Source organism: Centruroides vittatus, unplaced genomic scaffold (assembly GCF_030686945.1).
Source record: "Centruroides vittatus isolate TY-2023 unplaced genomic scaffold, ASM3068694v2 contig_1168, whole genome shotgun sequence".
NCBI classification, from domain to species: Eukaryota; Metazoa; Arthropoda; class Arachnida; order Scorpiones; family Buthidae; genus Centruroides; species Centruroides vittatus.
Window position 1 is genome coordinate 2,934,114 of NW_027120749.1, and position 19,407 is coordinate 2,953,520.

A 19,407-nucleotide genomic window follows, 5' to 3' on the forward strand; every position below is an offset into this window, starting at 1 on the left:
TTATGTAATACAAATATTGTTAAAACTACTTTTTATCCGCTTGAATATGATTTAGTATAAAACAGAATCGCAATTTTTTTATTTAGAATGCGAACAAAAAGAACCTATTGAAAGAAATACTCGAATGATTATTCTTATTTACAGAATATAAATTACAAAATAAAATCAAATAAGATAATTTTTCAACCGAGAGAACAAGGGAAATAGCGAATTTTGTAGAAAATAATTTGAATTAAATAAAATAATTTATAAAGAAAATTTGAGAGTTAAAACTAGTGTTTATTATATTTACATTAAACACTAAAACTATAAAAGTTCTAAACTGCACAAAAATATATTTATAAAACTTCATATAAGCTAGAAATTTCAATAGATGTTTATATTTATAAAGAGAAAAGTTGTCTTATGCAAATATTTCGGGCGCGTTTTTTTATGCAGCGAAAGTGTATCGAAATGACGTCACGAGCAGCGTTGGCCATTTAGAAACGGGTTTCAGAGGATTAGCTGTAAAGCGCTTCTCGAGCGCTGCATAAAAAAACGCGCCCTTCTTTTACGTTATGTATATATAAAATATTTCATTTAAATAACCTCAACATTTTACAATTTCAATAAATAAATAACAATATTTATTATTATTATTATTATTACTATTTATCTGTATTTTCTCAAGATCAATTTTTCTATCGGAAGGTCTATAATCCGGGATGCGATTTTCAAATTTTTATCCTCAAATTTTCTTTCATTTGGCTCCACAAATACAAAATATTCAAAATATTAACAAGAAGACAGACAAGAACATCAACTTTTGAGCTAATGATGATATTCGATAGGAACAAGAGCGGATCCTTGGGGGACTTCAGGGGCATAAATCCTTCCATAGACACACACAAATTAATTTGTTCGAACTACAAAACATTGTTCCCTGATTGATTCTCTGATTGATCAATCAGGGAATCAATTACTTATACCTTTCTAAGAACTAATCAGGTGTTACGCTATTATGGCTTGTATTAAGTGTTTAGATGATTTTTTAATAATGAAAATATGAAAATATCAATATATTAAAGAAAAAATTAATTAAGATATTATTGACAATCGAATGCTCTTCGAAGTAGCTTGGAGAATTAGCATTAACTGTAAATCAATCGAAAAATTCTGTTACTGTATTGTTTAATGAACTGAATTTTACAGCGCGATGCAATTTTAAGTTTTATTCTTTTTAAAATATTTCTAAATTTTGTTTAAGAAAGTATTTTATGGCGGAAATCATCATCGTCTTAAAATATTTTCTCTATCTTAATTTATATAACGAGGATTTAAATGTATATTAAAAAAATTATAGGAATAAATTTTAAAATAATTTAAGCATAACTTTGGAAATTATTTTATTACAAATTAAAATTTTTGATTTATTTCGCACAATTAATCATAAGCACAAAAAAATAACTAAAATTTTATTTTTTTTTTAATTTTTAAAAAACTAATATTAAACGACAAATTGAAAAATTTTCACAAAGAATTATATTTGTGAAATCGGTGTTTACAATTATTGAGAACAGACGATTCTTTGTACGTCTGCCAAATAGTTTAACCGGTCGCCACTAGCTGGCACTGTTTGCCCTTCGCTTAGGAAGACGCATTAGAGTCACGTGACATAGAAGATGGCTAACATAAAAGTTGCAGTTCGACTACGACCGCTCGATAACAGGTATGTAGCAGCACCTGTGCACTGTCTACCTGCTCTTAAATTACTGTCGACTGTGTACCTTGTGTTACGTAATACGTTACAAAGTTTTCCACTTTACGCTATCCGCAGATAATCTTCGGATCGGGTTTCGCTTTTTTCTCCTATACAAAATATTTATACTTTCGTTTCTTTAATACGCTCGTAATATAGTAATTAATGGGAATAATACAGAAAATTTACCATTTTATTCTCCGTAAGTATAGCATCTGTAGGACTACATATGAGGGATCACACATTAAAAACATAAATATTTAAACAATAAATGTTAAAATATTCCAGAATAAACACAGATTTAGGCTAATTCTTATCATTGATACATTTTTAATATTATATATATATACATCTGTAGGCTAACCTTAATGTTACTAATCTATTGATTAAAATAAATTTTGTGTCATTTTTCCGATTTTGTAATCACATCCTCTTTATAGCAGCCTATCATTTCACTTTATAATATAAATCTTTATATCATCTACATTCATCGTGTGATTATGTGACGTTATTGTCGTGTGTGATTACGTTATGTGACGCAAATCATAAACAGTAGTTACCATTCTACACAATATATACAGTAAGCAAAATGCCAGCTTTATCATTTCATAAAAGTATCTTAAATAATACAATAAAACTAAATTATCAAAATGAAACTTTATGATTTTAAATTAATGCTTAGACTACACTTCAATATCACTCAGTACAAAAAACGATTATTGTGCATTGTTAATCTGAATCAATAAACTGTCCATATAAAATTAAGCTCATATTAGCTTTTCTTTTTGTATTTTAAACCAATAAGCAACTTTTTAAGTACATTTAAAAATGTGTTTATGTTTAAAGATTAAATTATTATTATTACTCATAAATTATCTTTATAATAATTTTATGATATCGCTAATAAATTTTCTACTGATTCACTTTAATAGTGGTATATTTATTGATTCATAAAATGAAGGAAAAAAATTAATGTCAAACATATTGTCATTTAAATAGCTTCAAGTGTTTCCAAATCGATGAAATTCTGTTTACAGAGGCGGATTAAGGTGGGTTGAAACCCCGAACGCAGAAGAGAATATTGGACCCTTTAAAAAAGAGAGACAGGGGAAAACCATATTTTTAAATGAATAAAAAATATTATGTACTATTAAGGTTTTCTTTTCAATAAAATTTGAATATAATATATCATATTGGCCTATCATATTCAAATTTTACTGCCGATTATAAACTTATACCTAATTAAAATTGCACATATGAAATCAAATTGGTGTCATTAGAAAAAAGTGTAAAGTTGGGATTTTGCGGGGCCCTTCAGAAGTCGGGGGACCGACGCGCCCGCCGTTAAATCCGCCTCTGTTTTTATATATAAAGCAGAATTTCATTGATATATATATATATAATCTTGTTTTAGATTATTTACATTTAAAATTATATACCTACACATAGGCCTACATAATGAAAAAATGAATAGTTTTAAACAGTTTTTTTTTTTTTTAAATAAAGATGGAAGAACAGACAGTTATATCGATTGAATTGAATTGATGTTATAAAAATTATCCTGGAAATATTTTTTGTATTTACTTATATAGGCTACTAGATAAAATGAAGTTAGTTGGTAAAAAATATAAAGATCGTATATCAGAAAACCCATAGATTTACAGTGCAGTAAATTTATTTAATTATACTATAATTGTGGATTTTAATTTAAGAAATGTTGATTTTGAAAACCAATCTTTTGCTTTCTAATTAACGTAATTTATGTCAAGGATTTGTATACTTTATTTGAAGCAGATTCTTTATATTCGTTTTTAGTTTAGATCAATTTATTATAAGTTCTAAAATTAAAATTATATTCTTTTTGTGATTTTAAAAATTCTTATTTTCTTATTTATAGAGAGAATTCGAATGAAAAAATAGCAGTTGACACTAAAGAAAAAACTGTTGTGGTCACAGATTTTAGAGTAAGTTATTGTTTAAAATGAACTTTATAATTTATAATTAATTAATAGTATCTGGAACGAGTTCATGTTAACAGAAAGTATTCGTTTTGTCAACTGCTTCTAATGGACATCTTAGCCAATTGATTAACGTCATTAATAAGTGACGAGAACGTCATTTCCGGTTTGTCCGCGTCGTGACGAGGACATTAATGACTGACGTCTTCCTTTCTAAGCTTATTTGATTAGTCTTCTGCTAGTTTTTTTTCTTCCTTTATACATCCATAAAGATTTGCATCGCGAGGATGTTAACGTCTGCTAATTTAGGAAACGAGTCGAATTGCAAATAGTCACGTGAATGCCAGGTCGGAGGTCGAAGTTAGACGATCACATTGCCCGCAGGGGGATAATCCTCATCGTTTCTATAACCAACTTGAACTTTTGTTGATATTTTTCTTTCGTTGCATTGTAGGTTCCATCTGGACAAGATTATGATCACAGGCAACGTGTGCATTATTTTAAATTTGATTATTGTTTTTGGTCCGTTGATACTACTTCACCTAGATATGTCGGACAACGTCAAGTAAGTTTTTGTTTTTTTTCCACTACCATAAAAAATGTTTAGTTATTTTTAATGTAAATTTTTAACTAAATTTTTGAAAATAATAGTAATATATATATGTATATATACCGTATGCAGATCTGTATAGCATATAATTTTTACTTTAAATAATTTTATTAGAATAAGCTATTTTTAATAAATTAATTCCGTAAAGTTTTGAAATTTCATTTAAAATTTTTAAACTCATTTACTTTTCCTGAAATAATTTTGAATTATTCTCAGTGGATCTTCTCGTGACATTTATTAACAGTTAAGTTTGATCTTTAAGAACAGTGAGTAAAGTATAAATATATAATTCATCTTCCACGGTTTCAAAATGTTTACATAGTATAATATTTTGCATAACAAACATTAATAATTATTAATCCTTTAATGAAATGAATTTTTATATTTTAAAGTTTATTAAAATATTTTTATTGTTAGATTTATGATCAGTTGGGGAAAGACATTCTCAAAATCATTCTGGATGGTTACAATTGCTGTTTATTTACTTATGGTCAAAGCGGTTCTGGAAAAACGTATACGATGTTGGGAAATGCTGTGAGTTCAAAATTTTAGTGTTATTATTTATTTATATATAAATAATCTATTAAAATTAATTAAGTTGTTTGTTGTGTTTTTAACAGGATAATCCTGGACTGATACCACTTCTAACTCAGGTAAGACATTATTTTAAGTAATATATCAATCGTTAGTTTAATATTCATTTTATTTTTGATTAGGAAATATTTCAACCAGAAAATCAAAGAAACAGGTTAACTTTCCGTGTAGAACTCAGGTAGAGTTAAAGGAATTAATGTAATAATTAAATTATTTATATAATGATTAATTAATAAAAATAACGTTTAAGGTTTTACACGAGTCTTCACTATTCAACTATAGAAAAAAATTACTATATATAATATCTAGATTTTCAATTGTTTTAGTTGCATGGATATATACAATGAAAAAGTTTACGATCTTATACATCCCTCCTCGGATATTAAGAATCTTCGAATAAGGGAACATCCTTTACATGGACCTTATATCGATGGTAAATCTTAAAATTGCTAATATAAAATATTTAATTTTATGTAGGCCTATAAAATACAATATAATAATTTCGTTATTTTTTAGGACTAAGTCATCAGGTTGTGAAGGATAGTAATTCAGTAACGAGTCTCATCGAACAAATTGTAGAAAGAAGGTAAGTTAGATTTATTCTTATTTCTATTATCATTTAGTTCCTGTAATTCTTTAAGTGTATGTTTTTTAAAGAAAAGCTGTTAAAATACTTTTTATTGTTTTTGTTTATTAATGCATACGAATCCAAATAATAAACTATAATCATTTGTTGTTTGAATTACAAGAGTAACATTTTAATTTGATTCTTTTACTCCTTGAAGTATATTGTAAATGTACAATTTCATAAAACTGGGTAATAAATTGTAAAAATTAAATGTTAAAACAATGAAATATAGAAAATAAATTCAGAGCTTTTATTGAAAAACGCTAAACTTCTATTCGCTATTAATTACATTTCAGTAATTTTTGATATCCTGTAGATGTGGTTTCGTTTTGTAGTAAAATGGTTTATAGATTTCTATTTTTTCAATAGTAATTTTTGTTCTGGTAAATTGGTATTTTTCAGAAATAAATCTATTACACCATCCAGAAAGAATAGAAGTCATACGATATTCACGATCAAATGTAACCAGGTTTGTTCTGTTTTCAAATTTAATATTTTAAAATTGCGTTAAATATTACAAAATGTTTAATTATTTTAGATACTTTTAGACGAAAAAGGAGTTCGAGAAATAAATAGTAAATTGCATTTAGTTGATCTTGCTGCAAGGTGGGTTTGATCGATATTTAAATTTTTAATTAAATTTAATTATTGTATTCAAAAATTTAACGGAAAAATCTGATTAAACAATCTGATAAAGTAGATAGGCATTCTTTTGAAATTGTAAAATGTTTTTAAAATGTTCCCGTTCACACGGTCTAAAACAGTACACAGATTCTTTACAACACAAAAACAACAAATTTGAACTTTAATTTCTCCACTAGCGAGTAACACTCTGGCACTCCACAAGCGAGCAACACTCAGGCACCCGACAATTAATTTAATAATCACAACAGTGGTTCTTTACCAGCCACGCAGCTACACACACTGGTCAGCACTGACGGACACACCAAAGGGAATGCACAATTTCTCCCTCTCTAGGCGGGAAGATCTCACCCCGCATTTTTAAGTCTACAGTCACATAACACACCTGACACGTGTGACAGAGCTGTGGACTGTACATCGACGCTAGATAACATAAACACACCTGGCAGGTGTTACAATTTTGTTCAATCGTATATCGAACTTAACAGAAATTGTTAACTGACTTGTCTAAATTCTTCTTTCTTTTAATAACAAATTATTATTAAACAATTTCTATAAAATTAATCACACAATGTAAAAAATAATAAACTTACCTACAAACTTTTCATATGTTATTTTTAAAGAGAATGCTTTATTTATATTTTAGAAAGAATTGTATTAAATAGACGCTAAAATTTGAAAGTAAGACTGAGTTTATGATAAATAAAGTTATATATTTTTTAAATTTAATACCACTTTATCAGACAAATATGTTATTGTTCTATAATATTCAACTCAATATATTTAAAAGATCACAATTATTTATTAATGAGTGGCAGAAACTAAATTTCATAGAATTTTAAAATTTAGAAAATACTAAAATTGTTCTTTTTCGTTGTTACTTAGTTTACCAGAATTAAAAACTTTCTATTTTGAAAGAGTATTTAAAAGAAAAAAATATATATTTTAAATGGTATTTTTCGTTTTACACATTACTTTAGAATCTTTACAATAAATTTATTAATAGGATTTGAATGCTTCTTAACAATTGGCACTGATGATAAAGAATATTTTAAAAATTTTTTCCGATTTTAAAATAAAAAGAATCTAAATTCTATCTTTAAACTCTAGTGAACGTCCAAATATACAAGCCGATCAGAACTGTATCAGTGCGACTTCGAATATCAATAAATCTCTAACTACATTGGGAATTGTCATAACTTCTTTGGGTAAGTAAACAACAGAATATTTTGTTGATATTTAAAAAAGAAGAAAAAAGGATAACTTTATTACTCTTTCCTTAAGCCAATCGAGAATCGAAATTCGTTCCTTACAGAGATTCAGTTCTGACTTGGTTATTGAAAGATTCTTTGGGTGGCAATTCTTTCACTTTTATGTTGGCAAGTAAGTTTACTTATTTAGTTATTTAATTAAACAGGTATTGATGAAAAATAAAATTGAGAATTAAAAAAATGTTTATAAAAATAAGGGACTGTCCATAAATTACGTCCGCATTTTTCTTGAAATTTTTATTCCCCCTCCCCTCTTGTTCCAGATTGTACAAGTTTCCGTAACCCCCTCCCCTCTTCGGACATCCAACAAAACTCAACTTCCTTATCAGTTTATGAATTATAGATACCATAAGGAGAAACAAAACATACAAGAAATTTTGAAATATATGTAATAAAATGCATAAACTGTATACACTTTAATCAAATAAGCGGACATCCACCGAAGCTTAATCCCTCCTCCTTATCGACTTGTCGTAACCACCTCCCTCCTAGTGTGGACGTCATTTATGGACAGCCCCTAATGTGATTGTTTAATAGTTAAATGTGAAATCATATTTAAAATCAAATAACTTTATATGAATTTCAAATTTGATTTTCAGCTATATCTCCATCATCGTCATATTGTAGTGAAACAATTAACACTCTCAGATATGCTCAAAGAGTGAAGAGTATCGTTAACAGACCTATAGTTAATCAAGTATTTAAATTTAGAGAAAATATATATTTAAAATTCATTTGCATATAATTTTTTAGTTAGAATATTGCTATTTTTCTAGACTCCAGCCAAACATTTATTGGATCATTTAAAATGTGAAGTCAGCCATTTGAAAGAAATCCTTCTTCATAGTAAACAAGTAAGATTTTCATTTTAACGACGAAATTTACGATATAAATTTATAATTGACATTAATACATTTAATTTCATTTAAAAGCATTTTGTTTCTTATGAATTTTTTGATGAAGTTTTAAACAAAATTTTAAAATTGGATAATTAATTTTTACAATTAGGTTCCGGAAACTAATGAAACAATTTCTACCATTGAGAAGGTTTCTTCGGTTCAGGTAAGAATATTTTTAAGTAATTTTTTTTTTCTATTTTTGAGTTAATTTTTTTTTTTTTTTTTGCAGGATTCATTAGAAAATGTAAATAATACAGGTAAATATATTTTTAAAACTTAATGTTTTGTAATTTCAATTATATTTCTTGCAGTTTTCTCATGATTAAAAAAATTTAAAAAACTATATTTACCATTATAATGATTAAATGTTATATAAATGAATAAATACAAAATTTAAAACTTTCAAGGATCAAAATATGTAAATATTAAAGTTGAAGATCAATATTAAACTAGCAACTGTGCATCCAAGTTTAGAAAGTCAACAGTACTATAAGATCGATATCATCCCATATACACAGCTCATAACTTTATCCATTATAACTTCTTTTACTTTTTTCTTATTTCAGAATGTGATACCGCTTGTATTCCTCAACCGGATTTACTGAAATCTAATTTGTCAAACCAAGAAAATATGCCGAATGCAAATATGTCTTTGTCGCCGAACTTTTCAGGTTTACTAACATCAAAATATTTGGTCGCTTTAAAGGATAAAATCAATAGTAAACAAGAAGGAAATTACATTTATCGGAAGATTCCTCTCGGATGTAGAAAACAGAAACGTACGACATTAAAAAGATATTCTTACAGTGATTCGGACATCAATAAACTAGATTCGTCACCAAATTTTAAACTTTTTCAAGCAGCGATTTGTGGCCTGAGCAAGAAAAACTTCAAATGGGACGAAAATAATGATGATAAAGTCAAAATAGAGTTTAGAAGTTGTACCGAAGTACACTTTCCCAGCAAGAACGAATTAAAAATAAAAAAACGGGAGAATTTTTCCACAGATAGTTTAAAAAATAAATGCGAACTAAGCACATCAGATTCTAGTTTAGATTATTCTGAAGATAGTTTAGTTTCTGTTGTGAAAAAAGAAGAAGAAATTAGTGCATCGACAGAAAGTTTCACATTCGTGTTTCTGCCTAAAAAGATTGCTTCCGAAGATGATTCTACTTCACCAAGAACTCTATCTATAGATTCAGTATACGCCGAATTTCTCAGTCAGTTAGAAGTACAGAGACAGAATAAGGATGCTGCAACACAAACTACGCAGCAGAAGGATATCGCACAATTAGAAAATCTAAAAGATAATTCCAAATCGAAACATCAACTGATACAATTGATGTCTGACGTTGTAAGCCTTTTAAAATCGGGACATGGCAGTTGTTTGTGCAATCGTGTATGTTCGAAGTCCCACTTAAAAAATCTAATCGAATTTAGACGTCAAATGGTAGCTTCTACTCAAATAAGAAAACAGAAGTGTAAAATAGTATCTCAAGATATGATCTCTTGCCTCAGTTCGAATGGTTCTACAGACAGTTTTGTCTCCAAAATTGAAAATATTCGGAATTGTGATGAAATTCATCAAAAGTGAGTTATTTCCACTTATTTATAAAAACCATAAATCTAGTAAATGATATCTTCATCACTTGTGTAATATAAATTATTATTCATCATTGCCGATATTTACAGACACTTAAGATGTTTCGATAATTAATTAAGTAATATAGTCGTTGAATTCATTATTTATTTCGTATCACGTAAATTTATCTGTAGCATTTATGTCTAAATGTTTTTATAAATATTTATAACATCTACCGTTGTTTGTTTGGTGTGAAATATATTTTTAAAGTGTATATTATTTTTTTAGATGGCGTTCAGATAGTGGTGCTGTTTGTCCAAGTAACATTAGTTCCGAAAGATTAACATCACCCGAAATTAACCAAGTCGATGTAAATGTGGAAAAAATTCAGGTATTAACGTATCATTTAATTAAAATCATCAGTTTTGAATATAAAAAGCTAAGAATTTTTTTTTTTTACATGACAGCTGCAAGATAGAAAACAAGACATTAATTTTCCAAAAATAGAGAAATTTTTCAGCGCACCCTCTTCGGATCTAGAGTTTTACGATGAAAATATCTTTCCACAAGATGTATTTATGCGTTTACCTTCGCGTTTGACAAATGGTCTAACTTATCTATTGTATAGAAAAAAATTAATTTAATTTTTTAGAGATTAGATCCTTATATTAATATTATTAATGTATATCATATAACACGACCTACTTACCTTGTAAATACTCATATATATATATATATTATAGACGACGTTGTGACCAAATAAGTGACCTTACGACGTATATAAGATTCCTAATTACACGTGCTTCCATGTTGAAAATCAGGCCTATTAAACTGTTGAACTTTAAATTATATCAGCACCCATTAAAGAACAAACTAATGTTAATTGTTAGTCTTGAGAATTACAAGATGGGTCGGTTTGTTTGAACTGCTTACCAACCGTCCATTCAGTTAGAGTTATGGTTGATGATCCATTTTGAAAGTGCACCAATCCATTCGCCTTGTCTATCCGTAAGTGTAATTAATTAAATACAATCACTTCTAAAGAGCTTAACACAAGTTTATCTTTAGATTAATAATGAGATTTCACAACTTTTCAAATTGTTTAACGTTTACATTTTCAAATTTCATCTGAAATCTGTATTTAATGAATTTATTTAAATGTTTTTATATGATTCTTATGTATTAAATTGCTTGTTAAATCGATAATTTTACTGTATACTTTATATTTTATCATCGTAACGTTGTATAAATTAATTTTTAAAATTAAAATCTCAAATAACAAAATAATATCATCGCATTAACTTTATTTTACTACGTTATTTCTGTTTATTATTATATCTAAAAATGTTATTTAATATTTCTACATACAATGTACAATGATGTTCTTTTATTTTACTCTGTTATAATGAATGTATGAATTTGAATCGAACAGTAAAATGAAGGAAATTCAAAATAGAGTTCAAACACTAAATTTTTATTTCATATATACGATTTAAACCCATAATTTATACAAACAATTAATTTAAAAGGTCGAAGGATAAGATATATAACGAAAATACAAAGAAACTATTAATTATCGTCATCGGCTCTCCTGACAAGTCTAAACCTGTCGAAATTACGTTTTCCAAAATCGTTAAAACCGCTTCGATCAATTTCATCGAAGTTACGTTTGAAGAAACCCCCGAAACCGGATTTGTCGATTTCGTCGATTTCTTGCCTTTTGCTTTCCATCATATCATCATCGGAAGGGGGTGAAGATCTCTTGACTAATCTCCTGGAGTTGTAACTTGCCAAATCCAAATTTCGTTTGGGGAACCAAGAACGTCCGGTGCCCGGTCCGAAATCGTTGAACCCCACATTATCTATTTCATCGAAATTTCTTTTGACCAGATACGCTTGATTGTATCCTAAATTGTCGAACATTCTTCCTTTCCACCAAGGCTCTTTCTGCGATCGTCGTATCAGGGCGTTGTATCCAGGTACCATATTACTATATTCCTAAATTTAAAATATTATAAGGTTACAAATAATATATATAACACATTAAATCAAAAAAAAAAAAAAAAAAAAAAAACATTTTAATAGGAACTTTATACTCTAGAAAGATGTTTTAAATGATAAAATTATTATTGAAGTTTCATGAAACTTTAAATAACTACAGCCTAATTAATTAGGTGGTAGTAAAATGGTTTCAGAATTTAAAAACATATATTTAAATATATAAACTTATAAATATTTTTATCGATCTGCTTACACACAGAGATTTATGTAAATAGTGTCAACTAAATAAAGTAACGTTATTTAATAACTGATCTGTAAAACTCGAGAATTAAAAATTTTTAAATAGTTTAAAAAAGAAATATAAACTATAACATTTATTAAATCATTTAAATATCAGCAAATTTTTCTATAATTTATTTAAATTATAATAAACAAATTATAACAAAAAGTTATTTTAAAAGTTCACTATTGTTTTTATAATAGTAATAATACATTTATTTAAAAAAATTAATTTTTAACATAAAAATAGTAGTGGTAATTAAAAATGGGTCCAAGTTTATTTTATTAAAAAAAATAATAATAATTGTAATAAATCTGAATTTAATTAATGTTGGATTAAAATAGTCTAAATTTATAAACAAGAAGAAATGCTAAGTCATTGGATTCTGTGCTAAGAGCTTGCACGCTTCTTAACGTCAACTCAATTATTAAAGTTAGAAATCTCATTGATAAGTCAACTTACCTAAAACCAACTCAGCACATTTCCTATCATTAAATATCATTAGATATTTATAAGTACTAAGAAATTTTACTATGAGATGTATTATTAAAAGAACTATTAGAAAATATGTTCTTAGTATATTTCAGATTAAATTTTTTTTAAACTTGAAAAAATAAGAATAACACAAAAAAATTGTAATCCTCTTTTATATGAGAATATTCAATAGAATCTTTTCAAAAATTCGAAAATTGAATACCTAAGGGCAAAAATTATATCAAAAGATTTTTCAAAAAATATTATTAAAAATGTATATAGGTTATTGAAGTATGATTTGAATATTTTACGATTATTTTTTAATATAAAACCGGACTTTAATTAAAAATTAATGTCGCGTCCAGTTATATAAAGGATTGAAAAAGTTGAATTTGTAAAATATGATTGGTTAATTCAAAACGATTAAATATTTAAACGACATCCTGAATGGGAAATTATTGTTTTTCCGCTACGTAACAATTGTGACAACGAATACGTAACACGTCATCAAAGTTATCGTACGTAACAATATTAAGAAGCGGTTGCGTATAGTATTAATACGAATTTTTGTGTATTGCAGGTTAAAAAACCATAAAGGTTGCGTCAAATAAATGTAAACAATGGAACGTTTTTTTAGGATTTCCTCTTCCGTTTAATCACTAAACAATCATTTAATTTTCTTTCTTTTTTTTTTTGTTTGCTTTTCAAATCTTTATCTCGATTCGTTCCAAATTAAATAATTTTCTTCTGTTTGTTTTATTTCCGTTTGATAAAATCACAAGTGGCCACTCCAAAATTCGAATCGAAAGTTTTGATATGATTAATATTATCTTCGACTACCCAAAATTAAAGTTGACAAAATTGTTCTCGAATTTTTATGATTGGTTTCCGTTGATTAAAAAATTGATTTATTATCATTTAATTCCTTTATATAAATTAATGTTATTAGACTATTATCAATAATTGTTTTTCCATTTTGGAAAAATTTTATGTCGTACTTTTAGCCTGTTGTCCGGTATAGTTGGCGACTAAAGTCTCGTGCGATTCGTCATGTCTCACGTCGACTTATTATAGCTAAATAAACTTATTATAGCATAAATGCACTTATTATAGTAATATTATTGCATGAATATGCGAAAAATGAAATAATTTACTTTTTAAGTCAACAAAACACCACCTAAACAAAAATATGTAAAACAGACGATAGACCAGACGATGCAGTCAAGTGCTGACATCTGTTGTCAATAAATTCTATTTCGTACGGTTTTCAGTTATTTTCTATGTGAGACTTTTTTTATGCGGTCCCTCTTGACCGCATAAAAAAATTATTTTTTTAATTGTGTTGCGATATGATTAATATTATCTTCGACTACCCATAATCGTGAAGTTTCGTCAGATTTTGTTACTGCGAATTTTTATGATTGGTTTCCGTTGATTAAAAAATTGATTTATTATCATTTAATTCCTTTATATAAATTAATGTTATTAGACTATTATCAATAATTGTTTTTCCATTTTGGAAAAATTTTATGTAGTACTTTTAGCCTGTTTCCATGTATGAAGTTCTAGAATAAAATCTCTTAAAAGTTAATGCTCAATTGGATATAAATGAAATTTATGTGAAATCTTTTAAAATATATTTTCATAGGGAATATTAAATTTTATTTGAATAGAGAATTACATTTTCGAATAAATTCCAGCACCAATTAGGACTATAAAAAAAGGCTTTTAAACAGATTTTAAATCAAAGAAAGTAAAATAAAATTTTTTTAGATGGAAAATGTAATATTTTTGATAAAACTAGGAAAGACGTCAACAATTTTCTCTTTTTTTTGCGATTTAAAAAGTTATTCTTTATCAAAAAAAAACCTACAAGAATCTATTTTTAGATGTGTGAATGTATAGGCCACCTCGATATAACGGTCTCCGATATATAGAACTTCCGGACCAAGTATTGTAGAATAAAATAAAAATATTCAAAAATATATGGAAAACCGTTTTGTAAACATTTGTTAAAGACTTATATTTCTTTTTGCTTTCATTTCCTTAAAGGAAATGAAAATAAACTCTATAATCCCTTAAATTCTTTTAAATACAGTATTTTTGTAGTAAAAGAATAAATGTGTTGTCATTTATTTGTTACTTTTAAGACTTTTAGGCACTTAGGCTACCTGTACTTTGCTGTTAGATTAGGACCATGTTCATATGAGTAAACTCGATACATTTATTATACATCATTTATTATTATTAATATTGTTTTAATTTTGACATTTATTTCTGTTGTTCTTGGTGATATAATACTATATTAAAATAAAATATATTAGCAGTCCCTCGCTGTAACGAATATTCGGTACTAAAAGACTACACCCTTATAGTCCGTTGTATGGAGGATTGATTATATCAGTGACAGATTACGGACCTAGGGCCTCGTCGTCTCGAGGAGCCTCGAAATTTACATGGAAAAATATATGCCTCTAAAAGTTTAAAAAGTGCAGGCTATATTATAAAGAAAAAACTTATTATTTAAGGATTTTATTGTCTTCTTAATATTAAAAAAAAACACTTGTATATAAAAGGTCTTATAAAAAAATTACGCTTAGGTCCTCAAGGGAACATAAACCGCTACTGGATTGTTTATAATTTTACTTTACTTTTACTGGGCGTTTAAAAATATTAACAAATTAAAAAAGTCACTTAAACAGCTTAAAGTTTTAAAAATTTCGTGAAGTTTAAGCTTATATTTTTATGATTTAACGGTAAATATCGCCAGGAAATAGGTGGATAAACATTTTATACACTTAAAAGGTTTAATATTTTTATATAAAAAATACAAGAAATTTCTATTTATTTAATAAATACAATTCTAACAAATTTCTATTTCTTTTTCTAAATTTAAAATGAAACTTTATTGTTTTAATAATTAATAATTGTTAATTGAGCTTTAAATGTTTGGAATTCGATTCATTTTTTACAAACTTAACGCTTGCATTTTAAGCGTTAACATTAAATTTTATTAACAAATTAAATGTTTCCTTTTGTTAAAATTTAATTTATTTTGATCGGCAAAAATTTCCAAAAATTTGTCTAGAGATAACTAATTCTTTCTTTAAATTAAAAATGCAGAGACGATATTTTTTGAAACGAAAACTTTTCATTTCTCGACTGTCTGAAATATGTTTTGATTTGACATGAAATTAAAATTCTTTTTTAAATGCTACAATTTTTCTTTATTTCTTAAAATATAAGATATTTTCTTAATATATTATTTTTGAATTAAAAATCTTATTTCCGGTTTTAACGTGTTAAAAAAACCGTCGGAATTACTTAATAATTTTGTCCGAAAAAATACTTTTTTACATTCAGTTTTCGAAAATTTCATGTTTTGTGTTTAATGCTGTTACGAGTTTATAAAATTTTTAAAAAATATTTTGATATATTTAGCAAATTAAACGTGAATTATTGTACAATTTTAATGATTGTTTTTAGAATATTTATTGGGATGTGAACATTTAAAATTGTTTCAAAAGTGACGTAGGGTTTTAGAAAAATACAAGTAATTGTTTTTTTTAACAACAAAAACAATTTATTCTAATTTTATGAGCATTATTATTATTATTGTCGAATAATCTGATTAGCAATATAAGGCTTGTTATTATGTATAAAACAGGTTTTTTTTTCATTTTTATAGAAATTTAAACTTTTTAATTGTGTCACCTTTAAGCAAAGGTGTGATATATTAATGTAAAATTAAAGCTTTAGACTAAACCATGACTATTCATGAGGATGACGAATAACTCAAATAAGAAACTTTTTTTTATTTATTTATTTAAATTTACAATTAAAAGCCAGATCTATGTTATTTTAAAATACAGAAATTTAAGCCAAGAACTTTTATATTTAATTTGATAAATTTAAAATTATAGTGCACGTATTGAAAATTTTCATAATATTTAGTTTTTCAAATATATTTCGATAGAAATAAAATGTCTTAAAAAATATTTGTCTATAAAAACAAATCGAAAATACTGATCATCATTTACAAGAAGTGAGCAGTAAAAATGAAAATATATGAGAAGTTTTGCTATTTATCGTTAACACGACAGCAATAAATCATCAGTAAAAAGGTTTAGAAAATTGTATTTTTCAAAAAGATAAAAAAGTGTATATAAATATATATATATATATATATATATATATAATATATATATATATATATATATTTTTAACTTGAAATTTGAGAAAATTAATAATTCCGCATTAATTAAAATAACAATTTTATCCCATTTTTCAAGTGTGAGCTTTGTAGAAAGCGGTTCGGAATCCGGATTCTTTTCTCCTTTTTTTAGAAATAGAACTTACTATACAGCTAATCAACTGCTTTATATATGAGATCACACAAAAGTGAGATTCATAAATAACTAAAAATGTGTCAAATTTTGAATTTTCACAAAAGCATTTGGGATTTGGAATTTTAGATATCGTTTCTGATACAATTGAAAAAGCTTAATCTTTCTTTCCACATCGATTTCAGAACCGAATTTCTTCGGAAAATCGTTCCTTAATCAATTATTTAAATGATATTTCTTTTATTTTTTATCTCAATTACTTAATTATTTATGAAATTTCATTTCCTCGTTTTTCCTTATTAAAGTTTTTCATTAAAGAAAGCTTATAGATAAGTGAAGACTTCAAAAGGTAATTCCAATTTTGATTCTTGTATTAGATATTATTTATTCTTAAAAATTGATAAAATTGGATATTTTTAGAGAAAAACTATCTGAAAAGTTTAAAAAACTTTTCAGATAGCACCAAAATGATCAAAATTAAATAATACCAAACTTTAAAAAGAATGAATATTTTTAGAGGGACTTTTAACAATATTTATAATTATTATAGAAAAAAAATCATTTATTAAGCCATTATACGATATAAACATTCTAATTATTTTATTTTAATACAAATAAATATATTTTTTAACGTAAAATAAATCCGAAAGTAGCATGTAAATTTAATCACTTTAAAAATAATTATTTCTGCAACTTATGAATTATTCAAGAATTGTGAATATAAGAAAAAAAAAAAAAAAGCAACTTTAAGTGTTTACCGAGGATTAACGCCATAACATTAAAAATAATCGATAAATCCCTCATCAAAAGCACTAATAAATAAAGGGCTTAAGGAATAAAACATTAAATACTTAAAGCCAACATTCAACAAAAAAATGTTGCGTACGTAAACGAGCAATTAATTTTATGCTTACTGTGAAAGAAACATTAAATTAAATAACAATAAAAAGTATTTATAGTAATTATAAAAAAGGCATTATTTATAAATTAGATAAATGTGGATCTATATATATATTTATATTTATTTATTTTAAAATTTTATTTTTAATGTTGTTTTCTTTTAGAAATTCAAGTTTTAAACTTTGTAAAAATACAAATAAAGTGTATGAAATGCGTATTCTTACCATGAAAGCATCAACGTGGCAATAAAAGAAAGCGGTTCCACACAAGATCCAGATTCCGAACATCATCTTTGATCTCGTTTCTATCTTCCAAAAATTGCATTTGCTCAATTTTGCGCTTCCTTTTTATCAAATCCCTCGATCCGCCTCTCCTAATCGTCCAACCAATCACACTTCTCTCTACTTCTTTCGTCATCAAATATCCACCTCACTAAAAATCTTTTATGATTAAAAATATTTTCGTGAAAATTAATTCTAATTTCTATAATTCTTTCATTTTTATTACTTTACAAATTAATTGAATTTTTATATACAAATAATAAATTAATTTTATTGATATATCTATCTGAAAGTCGATATCTCTCTAATTTGTTTTTAATATTTATTTCTGGATTTTTTTATAATTAAAAAGTAAGAATAAAAGAGATTTAAACATCCAAAATTTACTTAAAACATAATTCCAGAAAATTTTAATATATATTTCCTAGAAGAGAAAAAAAAATCGGATTAAATTACATTCTATAAAATAGCTGTGTATTAATTAATTATAAATTTAAATTATCTTTATTTTTTTTAATATACAAAAAAAAGTTACAGTGAAATTTCGTTTCCCAACTGGTAGCTCGCGATCGCCAGATGTTATTCCAGAACATTATAATGAGATCACCTGTTAAAAAGGTTGGGAAGTACTTCTGTAAACTTTCACTTCTATAAACATGTAAATTATGTATATAATGAGCTTACCTTTTAATTTGGATTTCAAACAGTTGTTGTTAATTGCTTAATTTATTCGATGGTCCTCTTAATTGTTTCTCTACAGATTTAATAGATTTACCTTCCAAAGTAACTTGGAATTATAAAGAAAAATAATTAAAATAACTAAACTAAAAGAAAATAAATAATAAATTAACAAAATTATTTAAGTGAGATTTCCTTAATTCGATTAATTTATATTATAATAAAATAAATATGCTTAAATTTATTAGAGTAGAATTAATTTGTTTGTTGATTTATTTATTATAAAGTAAGTTTATTAGTTTTTTAATATAAAATTAAACTTACAATTTTTACTAAAAAATATATAAACATTGATCTTAATCTAAAATTTTTATAAATAAATTTATATTTTTACCTTAATTTAGGCTTAAAATATAGATTTTGATGCTCTTATATCATACAGAATATATACAAAATATAGATTATAGATCCAAATGTAAATCAATGAATGTTTTAATATTCAAAAATAACTTGGTATTTATAATT

The 19,407-nt window shown here is 25.9% G+C and overlaps 2 protein-coding genes across 2 annotated transcripts; one reads left to right on the top strand and one right to left on the bottom strand.

Annotated features, from left to right (window-relative positions):
- Positions 1 to 1,601: 1,601 nt before the first annotated feature.
- LOC136982054 (kinesin-like protein KIF16B) lies at positions 1,602 to 11,209 on the top strand. Its single transcript, XM_067278489.1, has 19 exons — positions 1,602 to 1,708; positions 3,636 to 3,702; positions 4,151 to 4,261; positions 4,724 to 4,840; positions 4,927 to 4,959; positions 5,023 to 5,078; positions 5,227 to 5,333; positions 5,417 to 5,486; positions 5,931 to 5,997; positions 6,067 to 6,134; positions 7,281 to 7,378; positions 7,455 to 7,553; positions 8,041 to 8,138; positions 8,218 to 8,295; positions 8,450 to 8,503; positions 8,570 to 8,597; positions 8,907 to 9,930; positions 10,211 to 10,313; positions 10,390 to 11,209. Exons 1-19 carry the CDS (start codon positions 1,662 to 1,664, stop codon positions 10,564 to 10,566), a joined length of 2,502 nt encoding a protein of 833 aa, XP_067134590.1. The 5' UTR covers positions 1,602 to 1,661; the 3' UTR covers positions 10,567 to 11,209.
- A 166-nt stretch (positions 11,210 to 11,375) lies between these two features.
- LOC136982157 (orcokinin peptides type A-like) lies at positions 11,376 to 18,304 on the bottom strand. Its single transcript, XM_067278584.1, has 2 exons — positions 18,148 to 18,304; positions 11,376 to 11,920 (listed from the first exon to the last, which is right to left on the bottom strand). Exons 1-2 carry the CDS (start codon positions 18,211 to 18,213, stop codon positions 11,492 to 11,494), a joined length of 495 nt encoding a protein of 164 aa, XP_067134685.1. The 5' UTR covers positions 18,214 to 18,304; the 3' UTR covers positions 11,376 to 11,491.
- Between the last annotated feature and the right edge of the window lie 1,103 nt (positions 18,305 to 19,407).